This window comes from Primulina eburnea, chromosome 18 (genome assembly GCF_022965805.1).
Source record: "Primulina eburnea isolate SZY01 chromosome 18, ASM2296580v1, whole genome shotgun sequence".
NCBI lineage: Eukaryota > Viridiplantae > Streptophyta > Magnoliopsida > Lamiales > Gesneriaceae > Primulina > Primulina eburnea.
The window spans coordinates 1,993,002-2,017,584 of record NC_133118.1 but is presented as its reverse complement, the minus strand read 5'-3'; the positions used below and the strand labels follow the sequence as shown (position 1 = coordinate 2,017,584).

Genomic DNA, 24,583 nt, shown 5'->3' with positions numbered 1-24,583 from the left:
AGTTGCATTAAAGGCATGTTTAAGTCATGATTTCATATTTATTTGAATATATTACTAGAATACATAAAACTATGTTTTAAAGGACATTCAAGATGTGATCGAGAAACGGAGATCGGAGACCGTATAAGAGAAAATATTTTTATTAAATAATTATTTTCAATTATTTAATATATGGTATATTTTAAGGAGTATTTTATAAAATGACCACTTTTGGGTATTTTTACGCGCTTAGTTGTATTTTAAACTGATAATCAATTTTTAATGAAATAGAGACTTTTTGGAGGCTCTGTTAATATTTTCGAAAAGCATCATAAACAAAACATTTTAACTACTATCTAATAAACCTATTATACTAATTTATTGAGCCTAGCTTGCTACAAAAGTATTTATATCAATTAAAAGCCTTCCAAAACACTAATCTATACATACAATAACACACGCCACTCACCTAGAAACCTACTAGGACTCTCTCGTCAGCCGAGCCACACACACACACACACACACGCACGTTCCAAGGGAAAATAACGTGAGTTTTGGAAAGAAAATTCAGCAAGGTCTCTCTTCGCCAACGTCCTTCGCATCGCAAGTCTTTTTTCGTGCGTAATAAACGCAAAAGCACTTCTTAATCTTCTTTCACTCCTCTTTCACACTATATTATATGTTTTGATACATGATTACATGAAAAACATGATACACTTTGTATATTTTTGTTTTTATGGTATAACATGAATAAAACTAGAGTTTTCATCTTTTAAAACTCTTGCTTATGATCCACAAAAGGGCTGCCATGGTAGGGCTATGTGAAGGAACGTTTTTTAACATGTTTAAGGGTCCTTAGGTGTATGTTTGAGGCTGGACGTGCTAGGGTGTCATGCTGAGCGAAAAATAGAGTTTTCATGGGACAAGAGCTTGCGTTTTTGGCCCTAGGAAGAAGCAAGCTGTTAGTTGCTGTAAGGGCGTGATCATGGGTCCTATTAGAGTCTAGTCATGGTCCGAGATGGCTCAAGGGAGGGCTGGTGCGAAGCCTAGGGCAGAGACGAGAAGCTTGGGTTGTGTGTGGCTTAAGGGTCACGGGTTGTGTAGTATCCCGACGCCTAATTTGAGTTAATTATTGGATTAATTATATTTCGGTGGGATCGGAAGGACCGAACCGGGTTCGGATCGTCTGAAGAGGGTTCGGATCGTCCGATCAGGGTTCGGATCGTCCGAAGACAGGTGGCTGGACACGTGGAAGACATGCAGAGTTCGGATCGTCCGATCAGGGTTCGGATCGTCCGAAGACAGGTGTCTGGACACGTGGAAGACATGCAGGGTTCGGATCGTCCGATAAGGGTTCGGAAGGTCCGAAGGGTACAAGGATCGGATCGTCCGAAGTGGATCGGATCGTCCGATCGTTGTCTATAAATAGAGGCGCGAGGCTTCACTTTTTACTCGCCAATTCCGAGTGTTCCAGAGCGTTTTAGTCGTTTCTGATGGGTTTCTAGTCTTTTCCCGAGGTTTAGGCACTAGCGGGGAGCTACTGATTTTGTAGCGGAGCTGTGCTCTAGTTGGGAGCTAGCGGCATCAGTGGGCTGACTACGGACGCAGGCTTGATTCTAGGGCTGATTGCTAGGATCTACTGATTTGAGGTACGAAAGTACTATCCGAGATAGCAGGATTGAGTATGCTTTACTATGTGTTGCATGTTTATATGTTGCATTATTATCTGTCATATGATGCATGGTTTATTATGCGGCATTTGCATAATCATGTTGAGCCTGACTATTTTTGAGATAGCCTGTTGAGAGGGTGCTCAGCCCTCGTTTGTTGTGGATGGTTGGACCCCGTTGGCCGACGGTGGTCAGGTCACCGGTATATCCACAGGTTTATTTTGGTATGGGAGCCACCTCCTGGTGCGACGGCGCAGAGTGCTACATACCTTGACGTCATTTACCTGAGCAGTATTTCGATATACCCAGATCCTGGTATCCAGTACATTTTGCATACATGCATGTCATAGTCTTGTATACTCATGCTTTCGGTGCTGAGCGTTTTATGCTCACGTCCTCGGTTTATCTCTGTTTTGGACACCCTATTCGATGGGGCAGGTCTCAGGTTGGACGGTCCAGGAGGGAGTGGACAGGGAGCTGGCAGAGGTTGACTTGTAGTTATTGGTATTTGTTCTTGGAATTTAGTTCGATCTGGTTGTTTAAGTATTTTGTGCTTACAGATTCGATTGGGTTGTATTACTGTTTTTCTGTTGTTTTACCTGATTCAGTTTTAATGTTAATTTTGCATGCTTAAGTTCTGATTAGTAGGTGATTCTGGAACGGGTCACTACATTTATGGTATCAGAGCATGCATTAAGATTTTGGGATTTAGAACTGTTCTTTTGGGTTTAATCTCTGGTAACTTTTGTAGCTAAAAGATGTCTGGTTTTGACGACGATGCTAGTAGTCATGGCAGCGTTGGACGCTGGGGAGACCACGACGATCGAGAGCGTCGTCGAGAGCATCGAGAACGTCGTCAACACCGTCGTGATGAGCCTCGGAGTTTTAGTATGCATCGGTTCTTGCAGATGGGGCCGAAACCTCTTTCGGGCGGTGAGACTCCGGATGTTGCGGAGAACTGGCTTGAGAGGATGGAGAGCTGCTTCAAGACTTTTCAGTGCTCGGCGGAGCAGCAGATTGATACCCTTGATTTCTTGCTGGAGGGTGGTGCGCGCAAGTGGTGGAGGTCTACCTCTGCACCGATAGTTCAGCGACAGGGTCGAGTTCTTTGGGCCGATTTCCGAGCCGCTTTCATGTTGCTTTACTTTCCGCCAGCTCTTCTGCAGACCAAGGCGATTGAGTTGATCAATCTGAAGCAGGGAAGTTTGTCTGTTGATGAGTATCAGCAGAAGTTCTTTGAGTTGCTTCCGTATGTTCCGCATGTCAGTGACAATGCTATGGCCAAGTATAACCATTTTCTTCAGGGCCTCAATCAGGAGATTTATGATCGGGTTGTTGTCTGCGATGATCCGACATCGTATGAGGGCCTTGTGAATCGTTGTCGCCAGGCTGAGGGCAGTTTGCTGAGAGGTCGAGCCATGCAGTCTGCTCGTCCTACTAGTTCTTTGGGTCCCCGCGCCCAAGCATTCAAGAAAGCTGGATCTACTTCTTCTTCCTCTGGATCTGGAGGAGTTCACCATTTTGGGAAGAAGAAGGGCCCGTGTCAGCATTGCGGGAAGGATCATCCGACGGAACGTTGTCGCAAGGTTGCGGGTGCTTGTTACAAGTGCGGTGAGATGGGCCACATGAAGAGAGATTGTCCACAGACGGGCGGAGGATCAGGATCTGGTTCTCAGGCTTCAGTTCATCAGAGGCCACAGCAGGGACAGTCTACTCAGGGTTCTAACCTCCGACCGCGTACTCAAGGACAGGTCTTTGCTCTTAACCAGGATCAGGCTGCTGAGGAGAACGAGAGAGTTATCGCAGGTTTATTTTTATTATGTGGATTACCTGCTTACGTTCTCATTGATACTGGTGCATCTCATTCATTCATATCTGCGAGATTTGCTAAGCGTCATGCATTACCTTTCACTTCTTTGAGCGTTGTGGTATCTGTTTCCACACCGATGGGTCATTCGGTGTTAGCTAAACGTCTAGTTTTGGGTTGTCCTCTAGAGTTTGAGGGTAATGTTTTAACTGCTAATTTGATGATTCTTGCGATGGAGGATTTTGATTGCATTCTGGGAATAGATGTGCTGACTGTGTTTAGAGCTACTGTGGACTGTTATCAGAAGTTTGTGCAGTTTCGTCCAGTTGAGGGCGACAGTTGGTTTTTCTATGGAGAGGGAGCGCGACCCCCGATGCCTGTGGTTTCTGCTCTGAAAGCATGTCGTGCTTTAGAGTCGGGCGGGGAAGGCTACCTTATTTATGCTATTGATTCGTCCGCAGATAGTGTCGGTATCAGTGACATTCCAGTGGTTTGCGATTTTTCGGATGTTTTTCCCGAGGAGATTCCTGGTTTTCCTCCCGTTCGGGAAGTGGATTTCGGCATTGATTTAGTGCCAGGCACGACACCAATTTCTAGAGCTCCTTATCGTTTAGCTCCATCAGAGATGCAAGAATTGAAACAGCAGTTGCAGGATCTTCTTGACAAGGGGTATATTCGACCCAGTGTGTCCCCGTGGGGAGCACCAGTTCTTTTTGTCAAAAAGAAGGATGGTTCTATGCGGCTCTGCATAGATTATCGGCAGTTGAATCGTGCTACGATAAAGAATAAGTATCCGTTGCCACGGATTGATGATTTATTTGATCAACTGCAAGGTACCTCTGTGTATTCCAAGATTGATTTAAGGTCTGGTTATCATCAGCTTCGAGTTCATCAGGGAGATATATCGAAGACTGCATTCAGGACCCGGTATGGGCATTATGAGTTTCTGGTTATGCCTTTTGGGGTGACGAATGCACCAGCAGTTTTTATGGATCTGATGAATCGGGTTTTTCGGGAATTCTTGGATAAGTTTGTTGTGGTGTTTATAGATGATATCTTAATCTATTCGCATGATCAGCAAGAACACGCACAACATTTAAAGATTATTTTACAGACACTTCGTGAGAATCAGCTTTATGCGAAGTTGAGTAAATGTGAGTTTTGGATTGACAGGGTTGTATTCCTTGGTCATGTCATTTCTAGCAAGGGAGTTTCAGTTGACCCAAGCAAGGTGGAAGCGGTATTGAACTGGTCGCGTCCGACGACAGTAGCCGAGATCCGCAGTTTTCTGGGATTGGCTGGGTATTATCGCCGTTTCATTGTCAACTTCTCTCAGATTGCTAAGCCACTCACTCAGCTCACTCGGAAAGATGCTTCATTTGAGTGGACATCAGAGTGCGAAGAGAGTTTCTTGGAACTTCGCAGACGTTTGACATCTGCGCCTGTTTTGGCTTTACCGTCTGGATCTGGTGGTTTCAGTATTTACACCGATGCCTCTTTACAGGGACTAGGGTGTGTTCTGATGCAGAATGAGCATGTGATTGCTTATGCGTCGAGACAGTTAAAGCCTCATGAAGAAAACTATCCTGTTCATGATCTGGAATTAGCAGCGATCGTTTTTGCTTTGAAAATCTGGCGCCATTATCTGTATGGTGAGCGATTTGAGATCTTCACTGATCATAAGAGTTTGAAGTATCTGTTCACTCAGGCTGAGTTGAACATGCGTCAGCGTCGTTGGATGGATCTACTCAAGGATTACGATTGTGAGATCAAGTATCATCCAGGATCTGCGAATCTCACGGCCGATGCTCTTAGTCGCAAGGTGAGATTATCTGCTCTTCAGACTTGTGCTGTATCTGGGATTATTCAGGATTTCTGTTCGATGGGATTCAATTGTAAGCATCGGAAGGGAACAGAGAGTATCCGTATAGCTACTATTTTGTCCGAACCAGTTTTGTATTCTCGGATTAGAGATGCTCAGATGTCTGATTCTAAGGTTCAGAAATTAGCTCGGTTGGCTGATGGAGATAATACTTCTGGATTCCACTATCAGTCCGAGAGTCTTTTGTGCTTATCTGGTCGTGTTGTTGTACCGGAAGATGACACTTTGAGGGAGGAGATTTTGTCCCAGGCTCATCGTAGCAAGTTGAGTGTTCATCCAGGGAGCAACAAGATGTATAAGGATTTGAGGACTCGATTTTGGTGGAAAGGTATGAAACGTAATGTTTATCAGTATGTCTCCAAGTGCCTAGTCTGTCAGCAGGTGAAGGCTGAGTATCGACGACCTGGAGGTTTGTTGCAGAATCTTCCTATTCCGGAGTGGAAGTGGGAGCATATCACGATGGACTTCGTGACTCACTTGCCTATGTCTGTGGGGAATAGAGATGCTATCTGGGTGGTAGTGGATCGGCTTACTAAGTCTGCCCATTTTCTTCCTTATAATAGAGATTTCACTTTCGATCGGATGGCACGGTTGTACATTCAGGAGATTGTACGGTTTCATGGTGTGCCCGTGAGTATCGTTAGTGACAGAGATCCTCGATTTACATCTAGATTTTGGGACAGCTTTCAGCAAGCTTTGGGCACTACCTTGAGTTTGAGTACTGCATATCACCCAGAGACTGACGGTCAGTCAGAGAGGACTATTCGTACTCTTGAGGATATGTTGAGATCTTGTGTGATGGATTTCGGGCCAGCTTGACAGGATCATCTGCCACTGATAGAGTTTGCATACAACAACAGTTTTCATAGGAGTATTGGTATGTCTCCGTTTGAAGCATTGTATGGTCGACGTTGTCGTACTCCTCTGTTCTGGGAAGAAGTCGGAGAACGACAGGTCGAGGGTCCAGAATTGATTCAGCAGGCCATGGACAAAGTTCTTGTGATCAAACAGCGGATTAAGACTGCTCAGGATCGACAAGCGAGTTATGCGAACTCCAAGCGCAGACCTCTTCATTTTGATGCAGGCGAGAAAGTGTTTCTCAAGGTATCACCTTTTCGGAGGATTCTGAGATTTGGACTCAAGGGTAAGCTATCTCCGAGATTCATTGGTCCTTTTGAGATCTTAGAATGTGTGGGAGATTTGGCCTACAGATTAGCTTTGCCACCGTATCTGTCTAGTGTTCACAATGTGTTTCATGTGTCCTTGTTGAGACGATACGTAGCGGATGAGTCTCATGTTTTGCATCCGACAGAAGTTCAGCTGAATCCGGATTTGTCTTTTGTGGAAAGACCGGTTTCGATCTTAGACCGGAAGGATAAGGTACTGCGGAATAAGACTATTCCTCTTGTCTTAGTGCAGTGGCAGCGCCGAGGTACTGAAGAAGCTACTTGGGAACTAGAGAGTCGCATGCGGTCAGAGCATTCAGAGTTGTTCTAGTTGTAGTATTTTCAGTTATGATTATAATTTCAGTTGTGCTTTCAGTTGTAATTCATTCTTAAGTTGAATGTATTGTTGTTCAGAATTGTCATTCTTCAGACTCGATTTCGCGGACGAAATCCTTTTTAGAGGGGGAGAATGTAGTATCCCGACGCCTAATTTGAGTTAATTATTGGATTAATTATATTTCGGTGGGATCGGAAGGACCGAACCGGGTTCGGATCGTCTGAAGAGGGTTCGGATCGTCCGATCAGGGTTCGGATCGTCCGAAGACAGGTGGCTGGACACGTGGAAGACATGCAGAGTTCGGATCGTCCGATCAGGGTTCGGATCGTCCGAAGACAGGTGTCTGGACACGTGGAAGACATGCAGGGTTCGGATCGTCCGATAAGGGTTCGGAAGGTCCGAAGGGTACAGGGATCGGATCGTCCGAAGTGGATCGGATCGTCCGATCGTTGTCTATAAATAGAGGCGCGAGGCTTCACTTTTTACTCGCCAATTCCGAGTGTTCCAGAGCGTTTTAGTCGTTTCTGATGGGTTTCTAGTCTTTTCCCGAGGTTTAGGCACTAGCGGGGAGCTACTGGTTTTGTAGCGGAGCTGTGCTCTAGTTGGGAGCTAGCGGCATCAGTGGGCTGACTACGGACGCAGGCTTGATTCTAGGGCTGATTGCTAGGATCTACTGATTTGAGGTACGAAAGTACTATCCGAGATAGCAGGATTGAGTATGCTTTACTATGTGTTGCATGTTTATATGTTGCATTATTATCTGTCATATGATGCATGGTTTATTATGCGGCATTTGCATAATCATGTTGAGCCTGACTATTTTTGAGATAGCCTGTTGAGAGGGTGCTCAGCCCTCGTTTGTTGTGGATGGTTGGACCCCGTTGGCCGACGGTGGTCAGGTCACCGGTATATCCACAGGTTTATTTTGGTATGGGAGCCACCTCCTGGTGCGACGGCGCAGAGTGCTACATACCTTGACGTCATTTACCTGAGCAGTATTTCGATATACCCAGATCCTGGTATCCAGTACATTTTGCATACATGCATGTCATAGTCTTGTATACTCATGCTTTCGGTGCTGAGCGTTTTATGCTCACGTCCTCGGTTTATCTCTGTTTTGGACACCCTATTCGATGGGGCAGGTCTCAGGTTGGACGGTCCAGGAGGGAGTGGACAGGGAGCTGGCAGAGGTTGACTTGTAGTTATTGGTATTTGTTCTTGGAATTTAGTTCGATCTGGTTGTTTAAGTATTTTGTGCTTACAGATTCGATTGGGTTGTATTACTGTTTTTCCGCTGTTTTACCTGATTCAGTTTTAATGTTAATTTTGCATGCTTAAGTTCTGATTAGTAGGTGATTCTGGAACGGGTCACTACAGGTTGAGTAGTTGTGGGTTCTAGGCTTCTCAAGCTCTGTCCAGTAGGGTCTTTCTGTTCTTCTCGGGCGGTACTCTTGCTCTTCCTGGCTTGAAGAAAGTCCTTCTTTTCTGTCTAGGAAGCGTAGGGGTCAGTCATGGTCCTAGGATGGTCAGCTAGGGTCTGGACATGGTGGTTAAGGGTTGGAGTCGAAGGGACTAAAGGTTGGTGCAAACTAGGAATGAACAGAATTTTCCAACAGCTTCCTATGCTTGTTCAAAGGTCTTAATTGGCTTGATTTGGGTCGTATAAGGTATGGTTAGGCGCTAATAAGTTATGATTCAAGTTTGGTTAAATTTCAAGTCAATTCATGTTAAAACCGGGATGTACGTCTAAATTTTAAATACGAATTGAGAAATTAGTTGAGAAACGTAAGTTTACGCATAAAAAAAATTTATCGGTGTATTTTAAGGTGTTATGTTAAGGGTGGATGAAATTTGGGTCATCGTTCTAAGGTTTAAGGATAAATTGGGAAAATTAGGGTTTCAGGAGCTAAACGGTCATTTTACACCTGAAAAATGTTAGACGTCTTTCCAGTTGCCTGAGTGGTATAATGAATGTTAAAATGTTTATTTTAAATGTTTATAAATTTTATGATGAAACGTTAATGTTAAAAGACATGTTGCATACTCGGTTTAAAAGAAAATGATTTATATATGCATGAATTTTTTTGAAGTGATGAAAATAACGACAAGATTGAAAGAGGTGATTTGATTTGTGAGATAACGATATGATTGGAGATATCGTGAGGGAAAATTCCCCAGAAGAAGTCCGACGATCGTATTTTAATCGAAATAATATGATGATATGTAAGATCAAGATTCAGTTGACATGTGAGAATGTCGCTGACTTCCCCACCGTCAGGTACCATGGTTATATGTAGATGGATCCATCAACCTATAGCTGAAACGAAGTCACGGTTAACGACCTTAATTCAATAAAACGAAAAATTATAAATATATGATGAATGGAAAAAGTTTATGCATATTTATGAAAAGCTATTTTTAGTAAAATATTTTATTGATACATGTGATTGTATATATACTACTTGTTATCGTGGTTAAGATTTGTTGAGTCATTAGACTCACTAGGTGTGATCGATGCAGGTAAGCATGAATTTGATGGAGGACTTGATGGTTGAACTAGCTGGACTGAAGGTGCACACAACCCGAGGACCGTCGCTAGTTTTCCGCAATTATGTTTATAATTTAAGTTTCATTTAAAGATTTTACGACTTTTATGCTTTTGAGTGTTTTTGAGACGATTTAAGAGTTTATACTTTATTTTGTAAAATGCTAGTTTTAGGATCGGTGACATTTACGATTTTATGTTTTGAATTACGTTCTTTTGGATTTTCAAATAATAGGTTGGTTGGTTATGTTAATAGCTAAAATATATATATATATATATATATATATATATATATATATATGTGTGTGTGTGTGTGTGTGTGTGTGTGTGTGTGTGTGTATGGCCGAGAGAAGTAAAAAAAGCAAAAAAAAATTCTAGTATATTTTAAAAAAAGAGTAGTAGACGTTTCGAAAAAAGTTCAGATATCGGATTATATATTTCTAAAATCGAAAACCGAAAAAATTAAAATAAAAAACTAAAAATCGAACCAGACCGACCGATGAAAATCCGCCGTGAATATATGGGTGACCAATGAGGAACCCAATTATGATTTGTGACTACATAAGGATCCCTCATCCAAAGCAAATATAATTATGATTGAAAGAATTGTTTGGCATAGAAGCACTGAGTAGACGGAGAATGTGTGAATCAGATATAAATGTTGTGTGCAATATTGTAACATCTTAACACAACATGCAATAGAATAATATAATTCATCATACAATTAATCTTCGATGAATAAAATAAAACATAATTAAAAATACACAAGTGTACAATTTATTAATAAATCAAATTTAAAGGCTGGATGATTAATTTTTTACACCACACAACATATTCAGATCAAAATTGAATATTTGTGAACCAAAAAATAAACCTAAAAACATACAACAAAATTTATTTCTGTATATTATCTTGCATTTACTTGAGTAGCTTCCTGCAGATAAACTTGCTAACCCGAGTGGACATAATCAACCATGGTATGATTCCAACCTGCAAAACCATTTTATTAACAATCAGAAACCTCATGTGAAAGAGAGCCATGACGAAAACTCGAGCTCGCTCTTTTATGTCGATTCAGGTGTGGGTAATCGAAGATGGTTTCATTAGCCTCTTATGTTTGTGAACTTATTTCATATGATGATCAATGTCAATAAAACATAGAAACAAGAACGAAGTGTTCCCTAGATTGAACCCCTTTGTGAGTAATATTGGTCCATTTAACACCATTTCTAGAAACAACAAAATGTAACTAAAACATTTCTCGAAGCGGTTTATCCTTGTGGGCTAAGTTCTTTACCTGGTATAGAATAAAACATTATCTTACTTTCTCTCATTTTGCCAAAGCAGCATCAAGAAGTTGCACACCCGCATATCCATCACTCAATAGCAGCTTAGTGAATAAAGGCAAGATCTAACTAGATAGATTGTTGTGACACAAAATGATTGCGAAATTTCAACGAGTATTCTTAATTATGAATAGACAAAAAAGTTAAAACTCTAGGTTTGAACTATGTTACCATTACGCTGTCCTTCAAAGATCTTCCTGCTCTCCAAGATAACACTTTACCTGCAATAGTGGGACTAGATGTAAAGCCTTTTTGCCCAATCAACAGAAATCACAACAATAGCTCAATTTTTCAGCACTCTTACTAACAAGCAGACAAGCAAAAACAATGAATCGCAAGGAAGCTAATACATTGGCTCAAGATTGTGATCAGAAATCAAAACTCCAAAATGAGCGATAGAATCTCTGAATTGAGAAAAAAATATGAAGAAGGAAAAAAATACCGAAGGGTTGCACGAGCTGATCAGATATCGTAGCCACCGGCATCCCCCAAAACCATAAAATCAGCAAAGCGTATGAAAGGAACTGATTAAAAAACAGCAGAATTAAAATCCAGAATATTTCAATAAATGCAACATTTGGTACTCAAAAAATTCAAGTGTTATTTGAGTAACCTTTGATATTTTTAAGAGCTTTTCATAGGAATCAAATGATGATTTTGTATCTTTATTGTGTAGTTCTTGATCTGCACAGTACATCAAAACACTAGAAGCTTGAGCGTCTAACATATCAATACAGATGCAGTAAAGCAAACATCAAATTAGAAAAAAATAACAAGATGAATAGTGGCAGAAAAAGACATGAACCTCAAACACGTCAAATGAAACATGAGATTTGGTCACAGCGCAACGTCAACTTAAAACAATTGAGACATTCATACGAGGAAATATCACAAAATGAAAGTAAATCATAGACAGTAGAAAACCAAAGGATACTTAAGAGTGCATTAACTTGACATGACAGAAATACTGATCAAGAAAGACTGCATGAAAAGGACAAGGTCATATAACTCGATACAAAACTATAGTGGGGCCAAAAAGTGATGCAGGCATGCAGCTTTGGAATCCCTTGCATATGGAACCTTTGGAATAAAACATCCACAGTCCAGGAAAATTGGTCAAATTAATTATCACATTCCCTGAGATATCAGCTGAGATATCAGTGTGATTCCCGATCGAAATGGATCTTCTCTTTCAGAAGTAGCTCGTACTCGTATTGACATTTGTGTTTTCCAATGCTCAAATGTAAGAATAAGCAAGAAATAAGAGAGGAAACAAAAAGCAATGATGTCAGCGGCAATAAACAAGGGGAATCGACCATTGACTTTATGCAGATCATGTGACAGCAGGACCAACTGAACTTCGCAAAATTTCCCTGCTAAAAAGCTCGACAGTGTTTTATTCTTTGTTGTATGCTCTAAACTATGCTCTCCACACAATCATGGCACTAAAATTGAGTAAAAGGCGAATTTTATCACCAATCCACACAGGAAAGTACCGTGTCCAAATAGCTGAAGAGTATCTGTGTCGTTGTTCAGAGCTTATATCAATGATTGATACATCGAAAGATAAGTGATTCTAACGATGTGTTTAATACTTGTTTTGTAAAACAAAGATCCAAACTCTGATTTACTCATTTACATTAACCTATAATGACTAACCAACTGCCACAAGACCTTAACAGCTGATCACTGAAAAGAAGAAAATAAGCCGGACATAACTTTAAAAAATCCTACTTTTTGCAAGCTCTTTTTCCTTGGCTGCTGCCATCCTTCTTAGCTTCGCAGATTGTGCAAATGTTGAAGGCCTGAAATTATCAGAATATAAAATTACTATATTTACTCCACACACTAGAAATACAGTAAAATAACATATCAGGCCCGCTCCTCCAGTTCTCCAAGTTGAAGAGAAGCAAATTGTCAAGTAATACAACACCCTAGTTATTTGTGATGTTGCAGTCTTTATGTTTATCAACAGACCAGGAAAATTTTGCAAATTCAACCAAATCCAAAATATTTACGTAATTGTCTAGATAAAGTTCCTCAAAAAATCATAAGCTGATTTAGCAGACATCATATCGAACAACCAACCGGGCAGGGTAAATCACCTGATGGCATAAATTTGACTATAACATATGAAAAGCATGCAATTAATACTTGTTCAATGCACATCGAACTACATGTAAATCACGTGACGGCCTAAATTCCTAGGCTCAAGAATGCCAATACACGGGTATATCAGCCGAGACAATGTGGCTAACAATCGGTTAATTCCAATTTTGAAAAAAATTATTGATGATGAATGAATGCCTTCGTTTCACAAGCAAAAACTATAAGGGATTAGCATCTCAAATCTCAATAAAGCATGGATAACATGAATTTACAATAAAGAAATAAATACTCACTGTGATAAGGAATTAGCCTCCTTCAAGAGCTGGTTGATCTCTGCTCGCAATTGAGCATCCACCTCACTCGTTGATCCTCCCTACACAATATTACACAGAAAATCGTCAAAAAAAGGTAACAAAAAATGCTAATTTCGAAATCAAGTAAATAAATTCCAAACCAATATAATATTTTCCGATCATAATAGTTTTTTTAAAAAAACGATAATAATATAGAAAAACAAATAAAACAAGTCAAAGATTGCCTTTTTCTTAAACGAATCGAGGTATTTTGAGGCGAAGTGGAAACAGAAGACAAGGATGAAGATCACGGTGGCCGCCGCCGATTTCCCGCGCTCCGAAAGGGTTTCTTCCATGAATAAAATTGAATTCTTAGAATGGCGATTCTGGGGCTAAGGCATCCCACGAGACAAATCTCTCTGTGCTTCTTTGGCCATTTTTTCTATATATTCATTTTCCTCTTTTATTCTTCTTTGCTGTCTTTTGGAGATGAATTCAGCTTTTGTTCAAGGCAAATATGTAATTTCAGCTCCATATGTTTGTTTTTCTAACGATTGTCTTTATTGGAATTTTTGTCTTTATAATTTTTATCTAATACATTAGTCTCATTTATGATTTTAGTTATTTGTTCCATACTATATCAACAATTGATGTCCAAAAAAATTGTAAAAGTAAGAAAGACATTGAGTAAGACTGAAGTTTGTTAAAAGACAAAGATTTGTGTGAGATGGTTTTACGGATCGTATTTTGTGAGACGGATCTCTTATTTGGGTTATACATGAAAAATTATTACTTTTTTATGCTAAGAGTATTACTTTTTATTGTGAATATCGATAGGTTTGACCCGTATCATAGATAAAGATTCGTGAGACCATGTTAGAATATGTCTCAGAAAGACGGATCGACCTGATTTATATTTCAACACATATTAAACAATATTCTTCATAACAAAACTAAAAAAATAATATTTTTATATTGAAAAATAATATTATAACATAAAACATTATATTATTAATAACATTCATCTCATAAAATTGAATAATGAAACGAGATAACATGAGTTTTTTGTGAATTTTTTATATGACCAAAATTATATAGAAAGGAACATGTGTATATATATATATATATGTATGTGTGTGTATATATATATAAATATAATTTATTACTAAAAGTTCAGTTTTCCATTTATTTTATATATAAAAAATATTTTTTTTATTTAGTATATTTATCGTTAAAATTTTTCGTATATTTTAACAAATTAATATAACAGATTTAAACCTTGAACTTTTAAAATATAATAAAAAATTATTCTTCAAGGTTAATTTGTATTTAGAATTAATGATACTTTCTATTAATGATAAAAGCGTTTATGCAATTGTGCTAGGATGGATTGGAAAATAAGTCATCAGCGTGCATTTTTTATTTCGGTACTTTGGTTTTAGAAACGGAAAATATGGTGAAGAATAGTTGCTTGCTATTTTAAAATTGGTAATAAATCGGATTCAAACATTTACCAAACACAAGTCAGTTTAATCTCAAGATTCAACCATCAACAGAGAAGAAACAGCTTCTTTTATTGGGCATGTGAAGGGAAATCGAATTCGAAATCTCGACTTACAGCAAATATTTCAGGCCACAAGAACGCTTCTCATTGAGCGCAGACAACCCGAGGAGAATAAACGGTATCATAAATGCGGTCATGTTTCAGCCCCAGCATTTTCTGCATTTTGTGCTTCCCCAAGAAGCTTCATCTGCCGTTCAGCGTGTTCTCTTTCGCAGGCGCTGATTCCCATGATTATGTCGAGCATGGTGCCGGTTGTACCAAAAAATACAAGTGGTGCCAAAGATTTCCGTTTTATTCCCACGGGGATAGCAAGCAAGGCACCAGCTACGGAGAAAACCCATGTGCCCAGTGCACTACATGAATGTATATTTAAACAAGTTCAGGATTCAACATAACTAACATAAAACACAGTATATGGGGGAAGAAAGAACAAAACTTTCCATGTCAATGAATTGTAGATGCACGACCAAATCCATTCATTTGTTCGAAATGTACGAAATGTTATTCATCTACTTCTCGTTTCCTGGAAGCTGGAACAATATCATTCAATCTTATTCAGCCTTTAACATCAATTTTTAAAAGAGTTATGCTAAACGTACAGTGAAGGTTACACACACGGTTACCTATTGCTTTTGAAATTATAAAACCACCCAAAAACATTTTTAAAGAGCTATTTCAATTAAAGTGCATTTGGAGTGGTTTTGTAATTTCAAAAACAATATGTAAGCGTGTGTGCAATGTTCATTGTATATATAACATTTTTCTTTCTGAAAACTGTAGTTAAGGCACAATATCCTGTAAAACCACCCCCAATCTTGATATCTAACATTAGAGGTCATGTCAATAATTTGATTATTAGACAAGAAAAAAGAAGATTATGAATCAATATTCCAGCAAAAACAAGACTTTTACTAAGATAACAGCCGAGGCTGGGTAAACTAAGCTGGATAAGTTTCATTGTGCACGGTATATCAACACATGTTTATGTGATCTAGATACTCGACCCTACCATGACGATGATCAGAAAGTCTCAACCACGACTGTTGGCAATGGAGGGTTCAATTACAAGAAGACAAGCAAAAATCCGAATCTTGTGAGAATTCAACACGGTTTTATCCATAGAAGAGAAAATTAAATCAGCAATTGATTTTCGTGGCGGAAGCAGTAGCTACGAATGTGAACTTTTTACAGTCTTAAACAGCTTAATTCATTCCAAAATTCATCATGATCACACCTTCACCCTTTTTATTCCACTCGGTCCACACAAAAGGCTCATGCTCTCGAAGACACCACAACCCCCCCCGCCCCCCCAAAAGAAAGCATTTAAACAAACACTTGGTGCACAACATTGACAAAGCATCAAGAAAACTTCATGCACAACGGAGATTAACGCGCAATGGTAATACAAAAACCGTACTTTGAAACCGAACATTCCTCGAGCTGTTTAACCTCCCCTTTCCCATCCATCTGCGATAGAAAAATCTCAACTTTCTTCACCTTCTCATCAAAATTCAATCCAACTGAACCTGTTTAACACAGTAACAAGAGAAATATACAAAACCCAGAAGAAAAATGTACAACAAACCCTAAAATAATCCTAATAGCTCTCAATTTCCCACTAATACCATTTGTTTCGAAATTCCAAACTAGTTTAATTTCATGAGAATCGGGAAGAGGAGAGGCAGAGGAAAGAATCTAACCTCAGAGAGAGCCATTAGTCTGACGACGTCGTTGCAGGATAAAATTTTTTTATTTCTATATATATATATATATATATATAATGTTTAAAAAAAAAAAAACAAAACATAATATGAAAAATCGCATTTTTAGTATTTTATGTTTTCTAGTTGGTTATTTTTTGTCATAAAAAATTTATTTAGTATTCGTTAGAGCTTATTTTAAGTGTTTTTAGTCAATGGAATGTTGTGTTAATCTTTTCCGACGTGACGTTGATATGTATAATGTCACATCAGTATTTTCGATTAACACGACAAAAATTACCAAAAATCAGATATTATATGATTAAAACCAAAATTTAATAACATAGAATACCAAAATAAAATTTTTTAATTTTAAGTTATTAATAAAATATATAAAAATTTAATATTTTTAAAACACTATAATTAATCCAAATTTTAAAAAATCCGAAGGATTTTTACCCACTTCCCTGAATCGATTAAATAGTATCGGGGGCGATCTCTTTTGTTTTCTAGATGTTTAGAAAGGGTATCATCAAAATTTAAGAATCATATCGATCGAATATGTTGATGATATCCTAATCAAAGTTAAGGTATCAAATGAACTTATCAGTGATCTACAAAGTGATTTTTGTTTTACCTTTAATCAGAATAATTATTTAAGTATGATAATTAATAATATTTGATTATTTTCATTTCTAAAAATTATGATGTTTAAGAGTCTTTTTCTTTATAATATTAGGATGATAGATCATTTTGTGAATATAAATTATATTTTTAAAAGTTAGTGATGGCTGCCCTCACCATCATCATAAAAAAATGTTGAATAAATCTTAAATATTAAATTGACTGGAATTATTCAACCCTGTTTATTTTAATAAATTTGATTTAAAAAAACAAGAAGATATACCAAGAATGCAAAGTGTTTGTTTCTTCAAAAAAATTCAAAATTTTTTTGTTTTTGAAAAAGAAATTTTGAATTGATTATTCATTATCAAATTGGCGATTTCCACCATCTTATCCACAACTTTTATTCAAAAGTATTTTATTGAATTCTTTTTTTTTCACAAGTTTTTTGTCAAGTTGCTATAATGCGTTAATTCTAGATTTTGGAAAGATGTCGTCAAATTAGATTAATATGTTGAGTATAATAACTGTTTTTCTAAAGAAAACCGTCTGAACATATGATTCTTGAGCTGCTATATAGTTTAAAAGTTTAGAGTGACAGTTTTATATCTAATTATAATTTTTTGCAAAACGACAATCGTTTAATTTTCCAATTGATATGAAAATCAAGGTAACATGTTCGATTCACATTTATTAAAGAGAATGTAATTATTGAGAGATAAATAGTTGAACTACAATAATTGCTTTTATCAAGAGAACGACCAACATATGACGCTTGAATTGCTGTACAGTCTTTTTTTTTTAAAAAACGCTATTATCTCTAACTATAACGTTTAGTAAAAAATCAAAAGATGTATATGAGTCATATGCCACATTATTTTTTCATTTTAGTTATTAACTAAAAAGCAATAATAATGAAGATAATTATGACAATGGCAGGTCATCTAATTCATTCTCTCTTTGACCTAAACCCATTAATTTTTCAAATTTCTTACGCTAATTTATCCTACTCTTGCTAAAAATATTTAAATAATTATGTAAAGTTTAAAATTTAGCAGATGGAGTATGAAATGATACATTCTTGATTTTCCACTTGATATCTGATATCATCCTTTTCTTTCTAAGTAAGCTTCCTGCAAGAGAAAACAATGAACACAAGGGATCACTAAATTGCATGAGAAGAAAGAGAACACAAAGATTCGGTTATTACAACTTCCTAAAGACAAAATTGATCAACTTTTTTCCTTGTCTGATTCACTCAATATATATAATGTCATAAAACCAAGAAACAAAATTGATCCTTGGAAACTTTAATATACCATTCCCATGTCTTTGAATCCTCCAAATGAGGGAGTTCCCGGTGCGGGGAACTTCCAGCTCTTTTGGTGTTACCAATGTCATCGGATGGTTAGGATCGCATATGACGACCCCTCCGACATCCTTTGCCCTCGATGCTTCGGCCAGTTCCTGTATCAAATCGACGTTGGGAGGCCTAGGCCGGTTCTTGAATTCACTTCATTTGACTCTTCGCCGGAGGCAAGGATTTTAGAAGCACTTTCCCTCATGTTGAATCAACCTAATAGGGCAGAGGTTAGTGATTTGGAACGAATAGGGGTATCAGAAGGGGGACGACGTCGATACAGAGATATGGAAGATGCTAGAATTGGGGTCCAAAATGGGGAACGACGTCGCCATAGGGACACGGAAGATGCCAGAAACCGAAACTGGTTATGGCCCAGGAGAAGAAACTCTATGTTTGATGAAGATATTGATGGTTGGGGTCCGGAGAGTGGGATTCTGGCCAGGCCTAGAACCTGGATCATCCTTCGGCCACCTCGCCCGGATCCTAACAGGGAGAGGCTACTCCCAAATGTGTTGGATCCAGGAAACTACTTTTCGGGACCAGGATGGCAAGAACTAGTTGAGGAACTGACCCAAAACGACAGGCCTGGCCCACCAGCAGCTCCCGAATCGACAATAGAAGCCATTCCTACGGTAAAAATTACTCCATCGCATCTGCAAACGGGCAAAGAATGCCCAGTTTGCAAAGAGGAACTGAAAATTGCAATGGAAGCCAGGGAGCTGCCGTGCAACCATGTGTACCATTCGGATTGCATCGTCCCTTGGCTCCGGCTCCACAATTCTTGCCCTGTCTGCCGTCTTGAAGTGTCGGTGCCACGTGGTTCGGATGGCACCCGAACAGATGGATTGCAAAATGTGGGAGGCACGCAAAATGAAGGAGGCAGGACACAAAGGTGCTGGCGGCTTAGGCAATTAGCGACCAACTTGTGGCCCTTTCGATCCAGACATCGGCAACTTTAACCACATCTATAGAATGAGAATTGAACTGCAATGCGCTTGTTATAGAACTGTTCGACCTTCTATTCTAAATGGAGTTTGAAAATCCTATTTATATATCTATGTGAACGTATTCACCAGAGACACCTCTCATGTAAGAAGAACACAAATTATTAACATTTATACAACTTACAAGAGACAAACAGGAGATTGGAATGTCATTTCAAACCGAAGATTACTGGCTACAAAATGGTTGTACAGAAAACATCAAATGAAAATAATCTGATTCGACATGAATATATGGAAGAATATATACCCCAAATATATAGAGTGGTTGTACTCACCCTCATCACCTTGAGTAGGGGAAGAATACGTAACACAAATATAATTAGTGATCATTCTCATTATTCATGTACCGGACAGAAATATAGACTGGAAATAAAACCAAACATAATCTTAAGTTTTGGTCACCATCATCATTTAATATATTCATGCCAAGGAATTTAGTAACCTGGAATACAATTACTTGAATTAAGAGAAAAGTTTTCAACAAAACAATAGTGCAATCGAATTGACATCATACAAGACGAGAACAGAAGAAAACAGCATGTCATTTTATCCTTCCAAGATCATATCTTCATCCGTCGTCATCAAAATTAGAAGCAATGAAAACAACTTTCCTCATAATGCCTATTGAAAAAACTTGAAGATACTTAGAAAGAATGCTAACCTTTATTCAAGGTCCATGTGATACATCTGGAAAGAACTAGGAACTAAATTTTTTTTATGCCATATAAAATCTTACCTCAGGAGTAATAAACATGGCTTGCAATGTTTAGCAGCAAAGAAATCATATACAAGTAGAAATGAGAACAATACAGCTTGAGCACAACTTGAAAACAGTGGCATACAGCCTTTAAAATAAATGTGCCCAAATAAGTGATTTCAATGGTGCCACATGAATCAAAGGTTGTCATAAAATTAAAAATATCACATTGGTTCATTCTCTCAAGTTTGCAGAATCTCAGCACAAGAACCAACAGCCCAGGACAAACTTTTACAAAGAGTGCATAGCTTAATATCCTGGCTTATAGAAGATAAAGGACAGTATACAAACAGATCTTCATCGCATATAGATAAAACAGGTACTCCAGTGAATGATCAAGCAACTTCGAGGATCAACAGGAAATTTACCGATGTTTCACTATGATGATGAAGTTCCATCAAAAGAACTCAGTGATTTGATTATGTGCTTATAAACCTTAATTCCCTCCAAATAAACACAGTCCTTCAGAAACTGTCAAGAAAGTAAAATCATGATGATAGAATTTGAAGTACGATTAATTAAATAAACGAGAGATAAATATGGAACTTTAAGTCACCTCGTTATGATCATGAAGTAATATAGGAGTGTTTTTCATTGGAGAGAAACCGAGGGTAGGAATTCCCAATTGTCTCATGAATCGAGCATCCGTCGTTGAAGCTAAGATCTCAGGCTTTGCGAGTTTTCCGCCAGCTTCTGCAATAGCTTGCTCAAAAACAGACCACCATGGATTAGAATCATTAGTTGGTGTCAATAAAGGACGCCCAAGGTAGTCTCTCAGAGGACCTTTTTCGGTGATCTGCCAAAAAATAGGAGCAGAGTTAGGCTTCCTATACAGACTTTTCCTTTTCATAGATACTATTCGAAATAAATTATTAAATATTTCTTGGAAGGAAAAAGACTCAACAAGACAAATAAAAATAAAAGAACAAGACACGAAAACGAAAAAGGTCTTTAAAACTCCTCACAATTTTCTATTTCTTCAATGTTATAAACAAATTCACTTAATTTCTATTGCCAAATGGGAAATTGTCAATACTTCATTCTCGATTTTCAACTTGAAGGCTCATAAGACATTTAATGGAGTGAGTGAAGGACAGAAACAACTGTTAAACCGTAGGGGTGGTTATTTGATGGGAAATGATATTTATTCAACCAAGTTATATAGCTAACAAGATTTTGCTTGTGTATTGGGTGTTGATAAGCTCTTAGAGCGGCAATAGTAAGACCACAGTTTCTAAACGGTATATGCCAATCTATATCATGTTCAAGAAACATTTCAGGGTTCGTGGTAAAGATCGAAATGAGAGTCAGCTATAGACCGTCTGACTTTAGAATGGAGTATATTTAGCCATTATTCATGATAAAGCGCTATCACAGCTTGCACTTGGCTCACTCAAAGGTCGTTCACCAATATCATTTCCAAAGAGCTATTGTCTCAGCCACCAAACTGAACTCATCCTAGAGGTGAAATACAAAACAGGAAGAAAACTATACACAGTTTCAGCTCTGAGAAGGGTTAAACTAAGCATTCATCAGGGTGCAGTACACTTTGTGGCAGCTTCCCATATTCTTCATGGGCTAACCAATTCAACTTCCAGAGCCTGGTAATCTGATTTGCTCGAAAAGTCTGCCAATGATCAAGTACTTCGACATGCAGAAATGTGCTACTTCAAGACCAGAATACCAGCTCAAACAACCTCAATAATTGGCGACATATCATAAATAATATCACACAACAAATCATTCATTATCTCCTCATAAATTACAAAGATATAGTCATCAAAGAACCGAATAAATAACAAAGTTATTCTTGAATCTGCGTAAAAGACTAATTATCATGATTTCATTAATCTCACAGACTAAACTAACAATCACCTCATATGTCATGTTCCTCCATGCAGGAGCCCACTCCTCTGTAATTCTCCTCTTCATGAGATCCGGATCAGCCGTAGGCGGCAGCCGAATATCGAACCCAGCCTCCACTTCAGATGGTTGCATATTCATTACAAATCCCTATTAAACCAAATCCACTAGCAACTTCACACATTTCAATCACAACAAAAATCAGTTGAACGAAAAAACTCACGGTAGGGGATGGAGTTCCGGCCTTCAGAAACACGGGATTAACCGAAATAACCTCCGAATTTGCAGCCAATCCAGCCTTAACAAGATCAAACTGACTATCTCTGAACTTAGTAATAACTTCTACGCCCTTCATCATATTCTCCATCGCACTATTATCAAACATTCTCGAGCCATGCCCCGGTAATCCCTTGGCCTTGATCACCATATGCCATGGAGTCCTATCAGCATAAAACACTCTAAATTCATCACTAATGGACGCCTGCCCTTCATCCATTACAAACCCAATATTCAATTCTTTAAACTCTTGGCTTTCAACAAACTTAGCCATCCCATCAAATCCTCCAATCTCTTCATCAGGTACGTAAGAAACGTGCACGGTTCTCAACGGGTAGAAATCAAGATTAGCTTTTAACTCTTTGATAGCCTCAAGATACTGCATACCGATACATTTGTCGTCCTGAGCGCCGCGAGCGTATATCTTCCCATCTTCAGGAGATAAATGAGCTTCGAAGGGATCGTGCAGCCATTTGGAGGATTCGACGGGGACGGAATCTAAGTGAGAATTGAAGAGAACCGCCGGGAGGGATGGGTTAGAGCCAGGCAAAGTGAGGAGGAGAAGAGGCTTCTCCGGTGTCGTAAGATAGAGAATCTTGATTTGGAGAGTGGGGATGGTGGAGGCGAGGACTGTCAGATATTTGACGGCGGTGGTGTAGTCGGGATTGGGGTGGGCGGTCTTGATTTTGAGATAGCTGCGGAAGCGGGTAACTGGGGCGGGTTCGCGGGGTTGAGTGGCGGCCGAGATGGGTGGTGGTGTGTATATGGAAAGGAAGAGGTTGGCGGCGGAGAAGATGAGGAGGTGGAGGTGGAGGTGGAGGTGGAGGTGGCGCGTGGACATTTCCCGTTAGCTTGCCAGACAACAGCCAAGTTGCACCAACTAATAGTTCAGTAAATAATCGTATGTCTAAATTAATTACGTAAAAAATTCATTTATATATCAATTTATTTTATACAAAATAATTTTTAAAATATTTAATATTAAAAAATTATCAATAAAAAAACCATTTTATAACATATTAAAACCATTTTATAATATATCGGCTACAAAGTTTAAAATTCACACAACACAAACCTAATTTCGTCTAATTTCACGCCTAGATATCTATCTATATATACAAAAATTTTGGTAATTGTGTATAGTTTGATTGATTTCGTATCTTTCGTTCAATGGTCAAGGTCGGCCAGTGAAACGATGTGGGATAAGCTTCATCGTCGAGAGGGAAACAGCCCGGATCATGCACCAACATTCGTGAACAGAATAAGATTCATATATAGGCTTACACCTCAACGTCGTCGTATCTTCGAGCATCATATCATTCTTTGTTGTCTGTCATTTCAACTTAGTTTCTCTTCTTCAGTAGAATTTAAGTATAAATATGAACAACCAAATAACAGAATGTTTCATAATCCTTTCAGGTACCATTCATAGCATTTTATATCATCAATAATGAACTTGATGGTTTTATAACATAATAGAGGCTAAAGTTTATAGTGAACTTGGCGATTTCTCGCATATTCATTTTAATTGATGACTTCTCATCACTTCTCTCCTTACTTTTCTTGAATCGTGAGAAGTGAGTTTGGAGAAAATACATATGAAACCATAATCCATAAAGTTATATCATAAAGAATTAAATCAAAACTTTAGCGGATGCGTACCTGAAGTGATAATCGTTACGCCTTGAGAATGAGTGCTCGATCTTCTAGATCTGCGCCTTTTTATTTTGAGAGAATCTTTTAATTTTCTCTTCAGATCTATTTTCTATAATGTGGATAGATAATAGGGAATGTTATAACACTCGATTTGGGGACCATGACCAATATAAAAATAATATATATCGTTATTTTCTGATATTTATGTTATAACTCATCATAAAAATATAAATTGTACTTTCGTCTCTATATATTAAAAGCTCACAACCTATCAGATACATTAAAACTTATCAACCAAACCCTTAAATAATTACTTTAAGTTTTGGGCTTCACCTTAATAGACAATACATATTACATAATAATTTACATATAAGTCCATATAATTGATATTGTCTTAACAATATCCCACTTAGGCTCTATATATAATTTTATAAGCATGTTTTGTGAAAATAACTTTACGAGCTCAAAAATTGTTGTTAGTAATCGAAACGTATCTATAACCAACCGTTCCATAAATCAAATCAAGGTAGGATCAAAGTAGTCTTTGTTATATGTAAGGTAACCCGACCCACAAGTGGTCACATTTACCAACACAATTGAATGATTTGGATTTTGAAGTGAATGTATAGCATGAAAATTTCA

At 38.2% G+C, this 24,583-nt stretch overlaps 4 protein-coding genes across 8 annotated transcripts; 1 reads left to right on the top strand and 3 right to left on the bottom strand.

Moving 5' to 3' along the window:
• Positions 1–10,105: 10,105 nt before the first annotated feature.
• On the bottom strand, positions 10,106–13,630 carry LOC140820169 (protein GET1-like). Its single transcript, XM_073180493.1, has 7 exons — positions 13,380–13,630; positions 13,135–13,214; positions 12,467–12,537; positions 11,346–11,416; positions 11,175–11,256; positions 10,904–10,953; positions 10,106–10,376 (listed from the first exon to the last, which is right to left on the bottom strand). The coding sequence occupies exons 1-7, from the start codon at positions 13,488–13,490 to the stop codon at positions 10,305–10,307; spliced, it is 537 nt and encodes a 178-aa protein (XP_073036594.1). The 5' UTR covers positions 13,491–13,630; the 3' UTR covers positions 10,106–10,304.
• A 956-nt stretch (positions 13,631–14,586) lies between these two features.
• Positions 14,587–16,448, bottom strand: LOC140819502 (uncharacterized). Of its 2 annotated transcripts, XM_073179624.1 has the most exons (3): positions 16,399–16,448; positions 16,116–16,224; positions 14,587–15,051 (listed from the first exon to the last, which is right to left on the bottom strand). In XM_073179624.1, exons 2-3 carry the CDS (start codon positions 16,163–16,165, stop codon positions 14,832–14,834), a joined length of 270 nt encoding a protein of 89 aa, XP_073035725.1. In that variant the 5' UTR covers positions 16,166–16,224; positions 16,399–16,448; the 3' UTR covers positions 14,587–14,831. The 2 variants fall into 2 exon arrangements, with proteins under 2 accessions (XP_073035725.1, XP_073035724.1); XM_073179623.1 differs by lacking the exon at positions 16,399–16,448 and having other exon boundaries at positions 16,116–16,355.
• A 1,503-nt stretch (positions 16,449–17,951) lies between these two features.
• Positions 17,952–23,161, bottom strand: LOC140819017 (uncharacterized). Of its 4 annotated transcripts, none has more exons than XM_073179004.1 (5): positions 22,233–23,160; positions 22,022–22,159; positions 20,703–20,942; positions 20,515–20,617; positions 17,952–18,155 (listed from the first exon to the last, which is right to left on the bottom strand). In XM_073179004.1, the coding sequence occupies exons 1-4, from the start codon at positions 23,124–23,126 to the stop codon at positions 20,525–20,527; spliced, it is 1,365 nt and encodes a 454-aa protein (XP_073035105.1). In that variant the 5' UTR covers positions 23,127–23,160; the 3' UTR covers positions 17,952–18,155; positions 20,515–20,524. The 4 variants fall into 4 exon arrangements, with proteins under 4 accessions (XP_073035105.1, XP_073035107.1, XP_073035106.1 ...); XM_073179006.1 differs by lacking the exon at positions 17,952–18,155 and adding an exon at positions 19,777–20,010; XM_073179005.1 differs by lacking the exon at positions 17,952–18,155 and adding an exon at positions 19,777–19,831.
• On the top strand, positions 18,162–19,526 carry LOC140819018 (E3 ubiquitin-protein ligase RZF1-like). The gene has a single exon (XM_073179008.1). It carries the CDS (start codon positions 18,349–18,351, stop codon positions 19,342–19,344), a length of 996 nt encoding a protein of 331 aa, XP_073035109.1. The 5' UTR covers positions 18,162–18,348; the 3' UTR covers positions 19,345–19,526.
• Positions 23,162–24,583: the final 1,422 nt, after the last annotated feature.

What these genes read in the sequence shown, in the direction of transcription:
- LOC140819017 (XM_073179004.1), bottom strand. Translation starts at nt 23,126, where the DNA reads ATGTCCACGCGCCACCTCCACCTCCACCTCCACCTCCACCTCCTCATC. An exon ending in GGAGGAACATGACATATGAG is followed by an intron (nt 20,943 to 22,021) that starts GTGATTGTTAGT and finishes ATTTTTTGGCAG; the next exon opens with ATCACCGAAAAAGGTCCTCT. An exon ending in TACTTCATGATCATAACGAG is followed by an intron (nt 20,618 to 20,702) that starts GTGACTTAAAGT and finishes CTTTCTTGACAG; the next exon opens with TTTCTGAAGGACTGTGTTTA.
- LOC140820169 (XM_073180493.1), bottom strand. Translation starts at nt 13,490, where the DNA reads ATGGAAGAAACCCTTTCGGAGCGCGGGAAATCGGCGGCGGCCACCGTG. An exon ending in TCGATTCGTTTAAGAAAAAG is followed by an intron (nt 13,215 to 13,379) that starts GCAATCTTTGAC and finishes AATATTGTGTAG; the next exon opens with GGAGGATCAACGAGTGAGGT. An exon ending in GAGGCTAATTCCTTATCACA is followed by an intron (nt 12,538 to 13,134) that starts GTGAGTATTTAT and finishes TGATAATTTCAG; the next exon opens with GCCTTCAACATTTGCACAAT.
- LOC140819502 (XM_073179624.1), bottom strand. Translation starts at nt 16,165, where the DNA reads ATGGATGGGAAAGGGGAGGTTAAACAGCTCGAGGAATGTTCGGTTTCA. An exon ending in GAGGAATGTTCGGTTTCAAA is followed by an intron (nt 15,052 to 16,115) that starts GTACGGTTTTTG and finishes ACATTCATGTAG; the next exon opens with TGCACTGGGCACATGGGTTT.
- LOC140819018 (XM_073179008.1), top strand. Translation starts at nt 18,349, where the DNA reads ATGTCTTTGAATCCTCCAAATGAGGGAGTTCCCGGTGCGGGGAACTTC.